General features: G+C 40.3%; 2 protein-coding genes across 2 annotated transcripts in view; both read right to left on the reverse strand.

The window, feature by feature from the left end:
- The window catches only part of pofut1 (protein O-fucosyltransferase 1), a 404,965-nt gene that overhangs the window by 45,802 nt on the left and 346,724 nt on the right, over positions 1 to 12,439 (reverse strand). The window lies entirely within an intron of this gene.
- LOC127596729 (transmembrane and death domain protein 1-like) lies at positions 1,780 to 7,919 on the reverse strand. The gene is made up of 6 exons (XM_052059568.1): positions 7,612 to 7,919; positions 6,707 to 6,793; positions 6,375 to 6,518; positions 5,631 to 5,750; positions 3,631 to 3,765; positions 1,780 to 2,116 (listed from the first exon to the last, which is right to left on the reverse strand). The coding sequence occupies exons 2-6, from the start codon at positions 6,786 to 6,788 to the stop codon at positions 1,872 to 1,874; spliced, it is 726 nt and encodes a 241-aa protein (XP_051915528.1). The 5' UTR covers positions 6,789 to 6,793; positions 7,612 to 7,919; the 3' UTR covers positions 1,780 to 1,871.

The raw sequence follows: 12,439 nt of genomic DNA on the forward strand, positions 1-12,439 counted from the left end.
ACAGCCTTTCTATATTTCTATGAAGATACATGAAAATCTACATAACTCTAGAGAGGGTTTGGCATGGAAATTGACAGATAGGCATGCATGTGCCATCTGCCAGTGAAAATGTCAATTCAGTGTCAGGTTCGATCTCTGATCATGCATGACATCAGTGACTGCTTCATCTTTACATGACATTAAGTCTGCCTCTTGTGGAGCTCGGCCTGCTTAATGACGCACCTGAAAGGCCTGGCAGCCACTTGTGTGTGAAAATGCTCAGTTTCTGTATTTCCAAAGTCTGATATTTTCATTGTCATGATCATCCAAGAGGAGCTTCCTGCTGGGCCCTCAGTTAGATTGAAGAACAAATGCATCATCCAGGCCGAGCGTGGCAGCTGCGAGTCTTTGGAGCGCAGAGCTCATCATTCCCCATCGTTGAACCCACAGCAGGTAAAAATATCACGGGATTATGAAAAATACAACTCACCATTCCACTTAGAGCTGTTGTGCCTGATACTTGTTTCCCCTTCGATGAGCTGGTCCAATCTTGGGGTAATGGGATCCAGTAGCACAAGTGTGCTGCTTATGTCCAATCCTCGACGTACAAAGTAATTTTGTTTTGGGCGCTATCATTGGGAGAAATTTCCACTTGACAAAGATAGACTGTTGGAAATGGAAGAAAGGAATTCTGCACTTTTTGGCACTCTCTGGATATTTCTGCCTATTTCCCCGCAGATCACAACTCCATGTGTTAGGGGAGTTGCGAAGGATTCATTTCTTCATATGCGAGCTGTCGCAGAGCGGGCTTGTTGCTTGAGAATCATCTGTAGTGATAACCCCATATTTTTAGGACAAATGTGTCACTTTACTTTAAAATGCAGCTTTGATTTCGTTGGATGTTTAAAGTTATTTTTCTTTATCATTTTGGCATGACAAGAGTGATTTCATTAATTAATTTTTTTGGGGGAATTTTTCTAAGCTTGTGGGCTCACATTTTCATATACTGTGTCATGTGATTAGGATGATCAATTAAATATATTTTGTTCAGTCTTGTGTTAGGTACCAAATGGCGTGCAGATGGGTTGGGAACTAATCCACATTACACACCAATCGGTCATCAACAAAAATAGACTAATCTCCTAATATAATTCTTGGCAGACATGACTTGCGACATATTGTTAATGTAATGTACAACAATTCCCACTCATGAAAACAATGTCATTGATAGTCATGCTGTACTTTAAGATGCTCATCTACGGTACACATGAACCCTTTCAGGGACAGAGTTTACTACAGTGGACGGCTTGTCATGTTATTAGGTTACAGGTTAACGTTATTGGTGCATGAAAGGGGTAAAAGCATTGGGGCTCATTCGTGGATGATACACGTGTTCGATGTCATCCTGACAGATGCTGCCCATGGTCAGTAGGTTGTTTTCTGTAATTTATTGACCCGGTATGCCATGCATAGAAAAATGAAATAATGTGGTTTCACAAGTGTGCACACCTTCTTAGAACCGGTGATGTTTCTGTGTTCAAAACTAACCAATCGCATTCAAAATCTTTCCTCTAACAGTTCAAAGGACCATGTCACTATCGACAGGCTTGGCGCAAAGCAAGCTGCATAATTAGTTCTCTTCCATGCCAGACAGACACGAAGTCGGAACAACCTTTGGCGCCAGGGCCTGGTTCCAGTGCATCTGTCAGCCCCAAGTCACCAACCCACTGGTGAGCCAAAACGTTCAGCAGCCTTGCAATACACTGTCCCAAAAAAACAAAAACAAAAAAAAAAACATGATTCCTGTTGGAAGTGCTTTATTTGCTCTGTTGAGTATTATAGTACATCACCTACTTTTTGTCCAGTCATTCTCAAGTCAAGAAAAGCCCAGTCTAATTTTCAGTTATTACCTCGTAACTGGGGAGGGAGCGAACCCTGGGCCGACAACTCTTCTGGCTCCGGCGTGAGATACGCAAGACAATGTAGAGTGTGGAGATGGCGGCCAGCAAGGTTCCCCCGAAGCCCAACAGGATCCCATACAGAAGAGGGAGTGCCACGTCCAAAGGGCCCGTGGAGTACGCAGGGACTGGGGGTCGCTCCACAATCAGATCGAGGTCGCGCCAAGTCAAATCGGATGCTAACATATACCCACAAACATGCACATAATGAATAGTTAGGCACAAAGGCATAAGATGTGTGGAGCAGCACCTTTTGGACAAACACGATCAAATTGTTTCCCAGGGGAATTGCCACATTAGACAGGTGATGATTACTTTGTTTCATAATTCCTTGGAAATAGAGTAAAGGAATGTGTTGCAACTGCTCACACCAAATCTAATCCAGGATTGAAACACAGGCTATGTTCATTTTTTTCTCCATATGTGACACACATCTGATTTATTCATGCAAAGTGAATAGTCAAGTCAAGTCAACAGTATTTATAGAGCACTTTAAAACAGCGATCGCTGCATACAAAGTGCTGTACATGGAGCAATTTAACATGCACAATAAACAGTAAGACAAATCGGTAATAAAGGCGGTAGAAAGCACCTAGTATAAAATCAACTTTTTTTTCCAAAACATTTCTACCTCCTCCCCCACTTACTCTTCAATGGCATTTTTGTTGAAGGGGGGTGCTTCAATTTAACAGAAGAAGACTGAGGAAGTTGCAAATAAAGAAATTAGAAGAGCCCTCCACACAGGACCACAATAGTTTCCATAAATACTTTACTACATGACAAATTGATTATGTGCATGCGTGTTGCTTCAGATGCATTCCATTCACATTAGAAGTTGCATATTGTCGGGCAGAATCATTGTGCCACAAAAAGAATCACTTTTCAGAAGACCCCCCCCCCCAAAAACAACCTATGTCTGTTTGACTCCGTCAAAGACACTACCGGTAAATCATTTTAGATTGGTCAAGAATTTGTAAAAATAACACACACACATGTGTGGACTGACATGAAAAAATTTTGTGACGTAAGTTTTGGTGACACCAGCGATATTAGTTGAACAAAAAATCCGAATTGGGCATCTCACCGCAGTGTGAGCCTAGCCTAAAGAAGAATACATTTTGGAGTCCAGTGAAACATCGCTGTTTGTCATTTATGAAGGGAGGATTACACAGAAGCCCTTCTTTACACCCATATGGGCATGCTCGGATGGATTGTTCTCCAGCAGTCAATTTAAGTTCACAGTGCAACTAATTAATGCAACTTTTTTGTTCCTCAGCCGACAAGTGGAAGATGGTAAACTCAGAGTGTTAAAAAAACAGCCTCCATACCAGCGATGTGCTTCTTCAAACAAATGTTGTTTTGTTTCTTGGTAACATCATTTGATAATAATAATAATACTGTAATATTTATACTGTGGCATACTCCAGTCGTAATCACGATGCACAACACAGCTGAGAAAGGCAGTGAGCTGGCACGAATAAGAGCTGGAAATGGAAATGACCCCCCCACCCCACCCCACACACACAAACACATGGTTAAATTGGCTTCATTTTAACAAATCAGAAGGTCATCCCGCATGCCAAAATGAACTTGGTTCATCCTTATAGGTTGCACTGCATTTATGCAGATTAATATAAGCAATGTGATGTGCCGATGAACTTGCTCCAACTTCTTTTAATGCCAAATCACTCACCTCTTTTCTGTCTTTTTGTTTTGCCTGTTTCTGGTTCTGCCTCTTCGAAGTTCATGGACTTGAAAAACTCATGATAGCCTTCAGCATAACGTTTCAGGTTTAAAATTTTATCCTGGTTGATGTTCTTGCCCAGCTCTGAGGAAGAAAAAAAAAGCATGATGATTGAAATGGCCAAAAATGCGTCTAAAGAGGTACTTGATGCAACATTAAGGGCTCTATTTCGCGTATGGCATAAACCATGCATGGTGCGTGGCGTAACTCCAGGCCGCAGGCGAATTAGACCTGGTGTTGATCATTTGAAAGATGGTTGCAGGTCAGCGGATCTGAGCGAGGTAGGTCTGCGCCACTGTTGGAGTGACTACAGCCCACTTCATTTGCAATCCAAGCTGCTACTCTCATTTCGTTGTAATCTGGCGCACGAGTCTGACAGTGTCAACATGGTGGAGTGCAGAAAGGTTTTTTGACATGGGCGAAGCTGCCACGTGCAGGTCAAAAAAATTTGAAGTGGGTACTGTTCATGTTCCCCAGGCCCCCATAGCTGCGCCAGCCTGGGGAGTGATTTAAAAAATACTAACTTTGATGACAATATTGATAATCATTCAGTTTGATGCCCACTTTACATATATTTATGAATTAAACACATCTGATATCCACCACATATCTCAGCGGAGCTCATTATCTACTTGGGACTCAATTGAACTTAAACGCAGCAGTTCATCCCTTGCTGGTACTTCGACACAGTCTGAGCACACTTAGGTTCAGATCAACTTTCTGGCATCAAAATTGTCACTTTACCGGGTACCCTCCAACTCCATCGCCTTGTCGACGCCAGCACACCCAGTTTGGCAGCGATTGGTGTTTGGTCTATGATCAGTGAGCCTTGCGCTGGCACAATAAAGGTCGATATGAAAAGATCATTTTGGACCAGAAATTGATGGTGTTTTGTATTTTGGTGCATTCTGCATCCGCCCCACATTTTTCATTAAAGATGCCACCATCTCCCTCGTGCCTCGCCTTGTCATCGCCTGCCTTTTGCTGATGAAAGGAGCAGATGGTTTCCTTGGTGGCTCGTGTCAACTCCAATGAGTCCTCCGTCAGATCATTTACACCTTCGTCTTGGCCACACTGGACGACAACACATGCCAGAAACTGGCAGCGTGCAAAAAAAAAAAAGCCACTTCTGATGCTCCAATTAAAACCCATCATGACATAATGAAGCAATTATATGCTGGCGTTTAAAGTCTTCAAGGAGGCATTTTTGACTGGATTAAAGAAGCACTTGTAAAAATACAACCGCCAAGCAGCCACATCGGGCTTTGTTCCAATTTGTGGTTGTCGAAGGACATGCTGTGATTTCCCCTTGTGAGGTTTGTTATCAACAGTTCGTTGTACAAACAAAGTCAAACCTTTTTATTTGAAGCTTATTACTACATCAGTAGGCTCCCCATAAAAGCAATCCCAAATGACACTATGAAATGTTACAGAGGCAAAGTACTCAAGTGAATCAAGGACTGCACGGCTCGGAAGGCAAAAATGTTACAGTTCAGATCCTATCCTTGAGCGGCTAATCATGTTTCACTGTAAACTGTTATTATAAAATCCATTTTAAGGGGGGTAAGCTGTCATTCAAAACCAAGCATACCTAAGTATCCCAGCCGTCATCAGGTAGTAGGCGGGGTACACCCTTCAACCAGTTGCCAGCCAATCGCAGGGCACACAGACAAACAACCATCCGCACTCTTACTCACACCGAGGGACAATTTTGAGTGTTCAGTCAGCCTGCCACGCATGTTTTTGGAATGTGGGAGAAAACCAGAGTACCCGCAGAAAACCCACGCAAGCACGGGGAGAACATGCAAACGTCTGGGTGTTCTTTTCAGAGCATTTGATTGTTCATTATGTCACTATATGTCAGTGGCATAGATTAACGATCAAAGATATATTTGAAATCATAGAATTTTCAGACAAATTCATTGAAATTGGATCATCGAAACTCTTACCGTTGGCGATGTCTGCTCTGCCGATGTGGTGCAAGGCCCGAGTAAGTCGATCATAGTACATCTCTGGATCGCTTTTTTGAAGCCTCTCTTTCAGGTCCCTACGACACTTTGCCTCACTTTCTAGTAGAACATAAAATATGTGGGTCTTATTTCCAAGTTTTAATGGATTAATTTTGACACAGGAGAAACTCTGATGTCAAATGTCGCTAAAGTTGTACAGAGAATTTTTCAGACAAGTATGCCTCGAAAGAGGAATTCGAACCACTGTCTTGTAAGATGTCACACAAGACCACAGCAAATCTCACCAGGCCTCATTTCAGCATATTGCTTTTTTGTGACTTTTTTCGGTTCATTTTGCAACACCTGCAGTATTTTTTGAAAAGAAAAACCTTCATTCCAATCATCTATGATGTCACATAGGACATCGCTGTACTAATGATTCAGTTCGACTTTATTTACACAGCACTTTAAAAACCAGAGCTGCATAAAAAGTATTGGGCAAAAAGTACAAATAGAAACAGTTAAAAGACTAAATTATTCACATAAAATCACTTCAGCAAACACAATAAAACACTAAAACAATGCCGGGTCTCAAGCTGAGTCAAATGCCAAAGAATAAAAATACAATAAAAATGAATTATAATGCTCCACACAGAGGGACGCTTGCCTGAAGTCATTCCAAGGGAGGGGCGAGCAACGGAAAAAGCTCAATCCCCTCTGAGATCAAAGCAGTTGAGTGCTGACCTTCAAGTGAAGAGGTGTCTCTCTTGACAATACGTTGCGTGATTTCTTCTGAATTAGAGAGTGCAACCAGGAGGTCCTCACACTCAGAAGGCGCCAGCAGTTCCACCAGACGCTCCAGCTGATGGACACCGATATCTTCAGCCACTAAACAGCCACACCGTGCACTGATTATAGATGGTCATTGATCCACTTCAGCACCATATCAAAAGTGCGACTTTAGTAAAATTTACTCAACAGAGGAATTAGCAAGTTAGCACGCAGCACATTTTTTCCCCCCAAGTTAAAACGCTTATTTGAATCAGAGTGGGTCATGTTCTCATATACACACAAACCTGTTTCCTCCTCCTCTTCCTCTTCAAGAGCCAAACTATGGGCAAAAAGGAATAAGAACAGACCACATTTCCAGACTTGCATGGCATCTGAAAGAACAATCAGATGTTAAGGTTATGATTTACAAAGTGTCATTGACACATGTCAGTTCAACTTTATTTGTAGAGCACTTAAGAAACAACCATACAACATGCTGCACATAAAATAATAAAAACAAAAAACAAAACCCAAAACATTCAAACAGTTATCACAATAAAACATCAAAACAATGCAGAATCTCATGCTGACTCAAAAGGCAAATAAAAATCTGTTTAGCATCAACTACATCTACTACAATGGCACCAGAACCCTACACATTTGACCACATGAGCACAAAATTGTACATCTCCTTGTACATGGTTTACGGCGGTTATTACATTTCAACAATTGTTCATTGTTAAATAAAAATAGCAAAATTCATGTCCATATCGCCACCTTATTTGGATCTGTACCAAAAATGTAATGGGGTTCTTGTGTATTTCTATAAATACAATGCTCGCAGTTTTGATAAGTAGGTTAGTGTCACCTGTTTTATTCAACATTTGTGGAGTAATTTGTGAATTATGAACAATTCTAAGTAAATGAGCATGATTTATATTTTTATCTTTTTTGATTGAAATTTTATTTTTATTCTCGCATTCATTTAGCTTTTCAATCAATTATTTTTTTTGATGAACTCGTAATCGAATTCATACAAAATCCTCTAATGAAATAATGGATTTACAATGTAATTTTATTCTTAAAATAAACAATTATTCATATTTTACACGTAAAAAATGTGGACCATGGGCACAAAGTTTGCCTGCCTTACATCGCGCTGATATTCGATTACGAATAGAAACTGTATGGATAAAAACCTTGCTCTCACCTGTCAATCAGCGTTCATCTATGAGCTCTGGATTCGACTCTTTTGGACTTCTTTCTTCTTATGCGCACCTTTTACCCTTATATTCTGGCAAATTGATTACATGTTTTAACCGAACTCTTCGGCTTCATGAAGCATGTCGACATTTTTGAAGTCTGAGATTGTAAAGACCGACCAATCAAACCAAACATTCCTACTGCAAAATGTCGCCAAGTCGCTGCAGCGAAGCAACGTAATGGCGAAGAGTTTGACGTGTTTGTGACGTTTCACAGTCTCCTAACATCTTTTCCAAAGTTAATTCTTGTAAGTAGTACATTGACGTTGCATCGCCACCTTGTCGTCATTAGTTTGGTGTGATTAAGTGGATAAAAAAAAAAAAATCAAATGACAAGGATAAATTGTATAAATTTTTTTACAGGAAATGGATGTGATTCTTACCGCATATTCACTTGTGATCACTGAAATCATTACCGTTTGATTAAATTGTTATTTCTTTCTTTTTAATAGTCTACAATCCTAAAATTACTATGACAAATATTGTACATTGTTCATCTATCCACGCCAGTGACCTATTTGTACCGTAGCAGTCAGGTCGATTCAATTCCATGAGATGCCAGAAATTGACCTAGTTGTTCCACATTTTGTTTGGTGTTGTGCCACTAGGGGTTTTCAAAAGTAAAATATGTGCCTTGGGTCAACGAAGGCTGAGAAATACTGCATTACTTACTGGAACACTTTTTAAATCGTTATTTTCCCCATAGCGCATGGCCAACATGAAAATACAGTACTGTAGCGTAATAAGCCCAAAGCATATGTTTTATTTGTTAAAAGTATATCACTGCTCACTCGTTTTCTGAACCTGAGCCCTGGGCAACTGTGATGTCATTTTCAGTGGACACCAGGTGGCAAAATGTGACCTTCTGAGATGGACAAAAATGGGTGGATTTGACTGCTTTAACTCATATTCCACAAACACAGTATTCATCAGAATGCTGTGCTTAGACGACTGGAGCTCAATAGGACATACTCATGGAAAGAAAATTTTTGGTTGACTTCCCCTTGAAATCACTACAAGTATTTCAAGAGGGATGAATTTTAGTGCTGATGAAATTTTTACATGTAGACCTAATTATAAAGTGCCATTGTTCCTGCTCCTATTCCCAGAAGGACGAATTCCCTTGATGAATCCCCTGAAGCGGTGATGTCACTATTCGCATGGCCAGTGAAGTGTCCATTTAAAGTCTCTACTAAGGCGTATTGTCAACGTATGTTCTTTAGTAATTTTGGTAAGCTACTTTTGTTTTCTATGCTTTGTTTGTGAATGTCATTAGCTGTTGTGTTTGAGTTGCCCTATGTATGAAATGTGTTTTATAAATAGAGCTGTTCAATTCCGGCTCCTGCCTTCCTTTGTGGAGCTTGCGTGTTCTCCCCGTCTGTGTGGGTTTTCTTTGGGTACTCCGATTTCCTCCCACATCTCAAAAACATGCATGGCAGGTTAATGGAACACTCGAAATTGTCCCAAGGTGTGATTGTGAGTGCGAATGCTTGTTCGTCTATGCGTGCCGTGCAATTCTGTCGGCAACCAGTTCATGGTGCACCCTGCCTACTGTCCGAAGACAGGTAGGATAGGCTCGAGCACGCTCGCGACATTATCCGAAGCAGTTCGGATAATGGATGGATGGGTGGAAGTATTTCATGCTGCATTTCGTATGTAAATATATGCTGTATATAAAATATGCATACAGTATATATATATCAACAATTCTTTCTTGTACCTCTAGAGGGAGCCAGATTTTCACAATCACTGGTGTATTTTGTTGCTGGGTTTTATTTGCTTTGCTGTATCTTTCTCAATTTGACTTGAATCTGTGTAGAGTACAGTCAAATCTCAAGATTAGATATTGTACTGTGTGACTGACCGGTGACTAGATATTGGTATCGTCAGGTTTTCACTGAAAGTCAGCTGGGTTAACTCCACATGGCTGTGACCCTAAGCTGGATAAGCGGTATATCGAAAATAGGTGGATGGATTAATGAATAATTTACTTGTAGTAATCAAGTAAATCTATGCACTTGAATTATTCAAATGACAAGGATAAAAAAAAACCCTAACAAAACATGTAAAGTAACTGTGTTGTAAGAACTGGTGAAGGTTTTGTTTGAAGTGCTTGCTTCGGGATGCAACCATTACTAATGCTAATAGGATTGACATTTTGTATATGGACACTTGGCTATGTTTTTGTCTGCTTGTAGAAAGAAAGTGCGATTTATTCCGTTTTTAGGGTGAGCATGTGTGATAAATCCATTTTGTTACGAGCCTCTTCCATGTGAGGCGCCCAAGCTGCACTGTAGTCAAATTAATAATTACGTCCTCCCCTTTTCAGACAAAGAAAGCACATGGCTTTAATTTAATGCAAAACCACAAATATGCCTTTTTTATGATACTGTGAGCTGATAGCAGATTGGCGCAGCAGCACTGCTGAAATTGTGCCAGAGACTACAACGGTGGGCACACAGAATCCATTATTCAACTTAGGTTGAGTGACACTGTGTAGGGCTGCAGCAAGGGCATATGCTAAATTGCTAATAAGCTCCATTTGCCCTAATTGGGCAAGGTTGATTCTCCAGACCAAACCTTAAATTTGAGATTTTGAGGCCTGAATACAAGGAAAACGAGTGTGTGTGTGTGTGTGTGTGTGTGGGGGGGGTCGTTTTGACCAAATATGACATAGGAACAAAAGTGTTACCGGTACATATTTTTTTTCCTCAACTAGTGGCACATAATTGTATTAATTCTAAATGAAAAACCTCATTTTATGTATATATAAAACTGTATGTATGTATGTAAGACACACAAAAAAAATCGAAACTTTTAAGTGCAGATCTAAGATGTAGGGAGTTTCTTTTATTCCTTATTTTTGCAGCAAAATGCCACAATTCTGCTTTACTTTTTTAATCATTTGCACATAGAACAAGAGCGACTGGAGCAAGGTCAGAAATTTGATGCAACAGAAATGCTGAAGCAACTTGTGCAGTAACAACTTGCAACGTCTTCCGAACCTAAGTGAGAAGGGCACCTTCTTGAGTTGGTGGTCCGGTGTGCAGCCTCCATGTCTCGTACACTTCACGCCACTGAAATCTGGTTATGTATAGTCACAGACTCCGGTGGAATGAAGGATAGAACACATGGAATGTTCCTCTTGAAAGGGATGCGAAAAATAAAATAGTTTTGTTGTCTTGTCTAATTTATACCCTCTTCTCCCAGAAAGGCCCAAGGGTTGAGGCGTGGCGTCTACGAGGAACGGCTTGACGATGGTTCACCAAACGATGGGCGGTGATGATGGTGAGTGGAGTAAAAAGTTCAGATGTTTGCCTCGAGTTTGAAATATGAGACTCGGCAAGATCGGGCTCACATTTTGCTGTGGTTCGAGGGTCTCTGGCTTCAGGTCAGAGCCCAGTGATGATTTGCAACCGGACACCAGTCACAGCCCCTCACCTAAAGCCTTCACGTGCATCCGAATTTTACTTTGAAGCAAATATATGCAGGACTCTCCAGGTCCACTGACGCAAACATGAATGCTTTATCCTAAAAAGCAAAAAACAAATCAAAGACACAATGATGATTAAACTTTTTGCACGTTCCTAACTTTGCTGCTGTAAATTGGGAATTTCTCAATTGTGAGACGAATAAAGGTTTTCTTATTCTTATTCTTCTTAATTGTAAAAGCAATACCTTACCTTTTCTGCTCCCTTTACAAATGTGTCAAATTGAAACAAACACTCAAACCGGGTTTTCTTACTGACTGCAGATGCAAGCGACAAAGCACTGGCAGTGTTTTCTCTACCTGACTCAGGTATACGGTGCTTTAGAATTTGGAGCCAACCAATGGGATGCAAGCACCCGCAAAGGGCCACCTACCATTTTCCCCGACCAAAAACAACCACACCCAGCAACGCGAGTGCAGACGGAGTGACAAAGTATTCAGAATGAAATAATCCAACATAAAAGGGAATAGCTGTCGTTGTACAATTGTCCTGTTTCAGCGCTCTCGTTACACCTCTTTTTCCTCTTCAGAGGTTTTGCGGCAAGATTGGCAGGAAAGACAAAATGAAGCAAAGTAGATATTCATGTAATATTCGTTCAGTAATAAAAACCCTGTGCAGTATTACATGGAAAATTGCTGATCTTTGTCCCGCCTTTACTGCGCCCTGACTAAAACCAGTGTCTTCAGAGTACCTTCAAACCTATTCTCATTAAAAAAAAATGAAAGCTCAAGTTGATTCATTTTAGAAGAAGTTTTTATCAGATATATACTTATTAAATATTTGAACAATTCTTGATGAAATATTTGAAGAATCCCCAAGTGGTCGTACTCGTGATTAGTGCGTAAGGGCTAAAACAATGACGGTCTCATTTTCTGTGGGAATGTTATGAAGATCTTCAACATTTTAGAGTTTAACAAAGAAGCAGTAACATTATGGTCCTAAAAAACATACTTAACATCGTAATAGTATGACTTTATTTCATTGCTTTAATCCAGTGAGGTTTTTCTTGTAATATTGCAATTTGATGTGAACAATTCTTAGATTTTTCTGACTTTATCATTGCATTACTGGATTTTTCTTTTCGTGGTTTTCTTTTTTTTCTTTTTTTTTCCGCTTGACAGAATCTATCGATGCATACCCCATTCAAGTTCCTACATGCAATTCAGCCATCCAAGATACACAACATCCTAACAGACAGTTTGCGAAATAGCATTCTTGCAAGTACACTTAAGTACCTCTAATCTTAAGTAAGTAGAAGGTATTAAAACAACAAACAAACAAACAA

Source organism: Hippocampus zosterae, chromosome 2, assembly GCF_025434085.1.
Source record: "Hippocampus zosterae strain Florida chromosome 2, ASM2543408v3, whole genome shotgun sequence".
Taxonomy (NCBI): Eukaryota; Metazoa; Chordata; class Actinopteri; order Syngnathiformes; family Syngnathidae; genus Hippocampus; species Hippocampus zosterae.

Excerpts from the sequence above, each read along its gene's own strand:
- LOC127596729 (XM_052059568.1), bottom strand. The coding sequence starts at position 6,788 with ATGCAAGTCTGGAAATGTGGTCTGTTCTTATTCCTTTTTGCCCATAGT. Across the intron at positions 6,519-6,706 it reads GGAAGAGGAGGAGGAAACAG|TGGCTGAAGATATCGGTGTC; the intron begins GTTTGTGTGTAT and ends GTGGCTGTTTAG. Across the intron at positions 3,766-5,630 it reads CAGAGCAGACATCGCCAACG|AGCTGGGCAAGAACATCAAC; the intron begins GTAAGAGTTTCG and ends TTTCTTCCTCAG.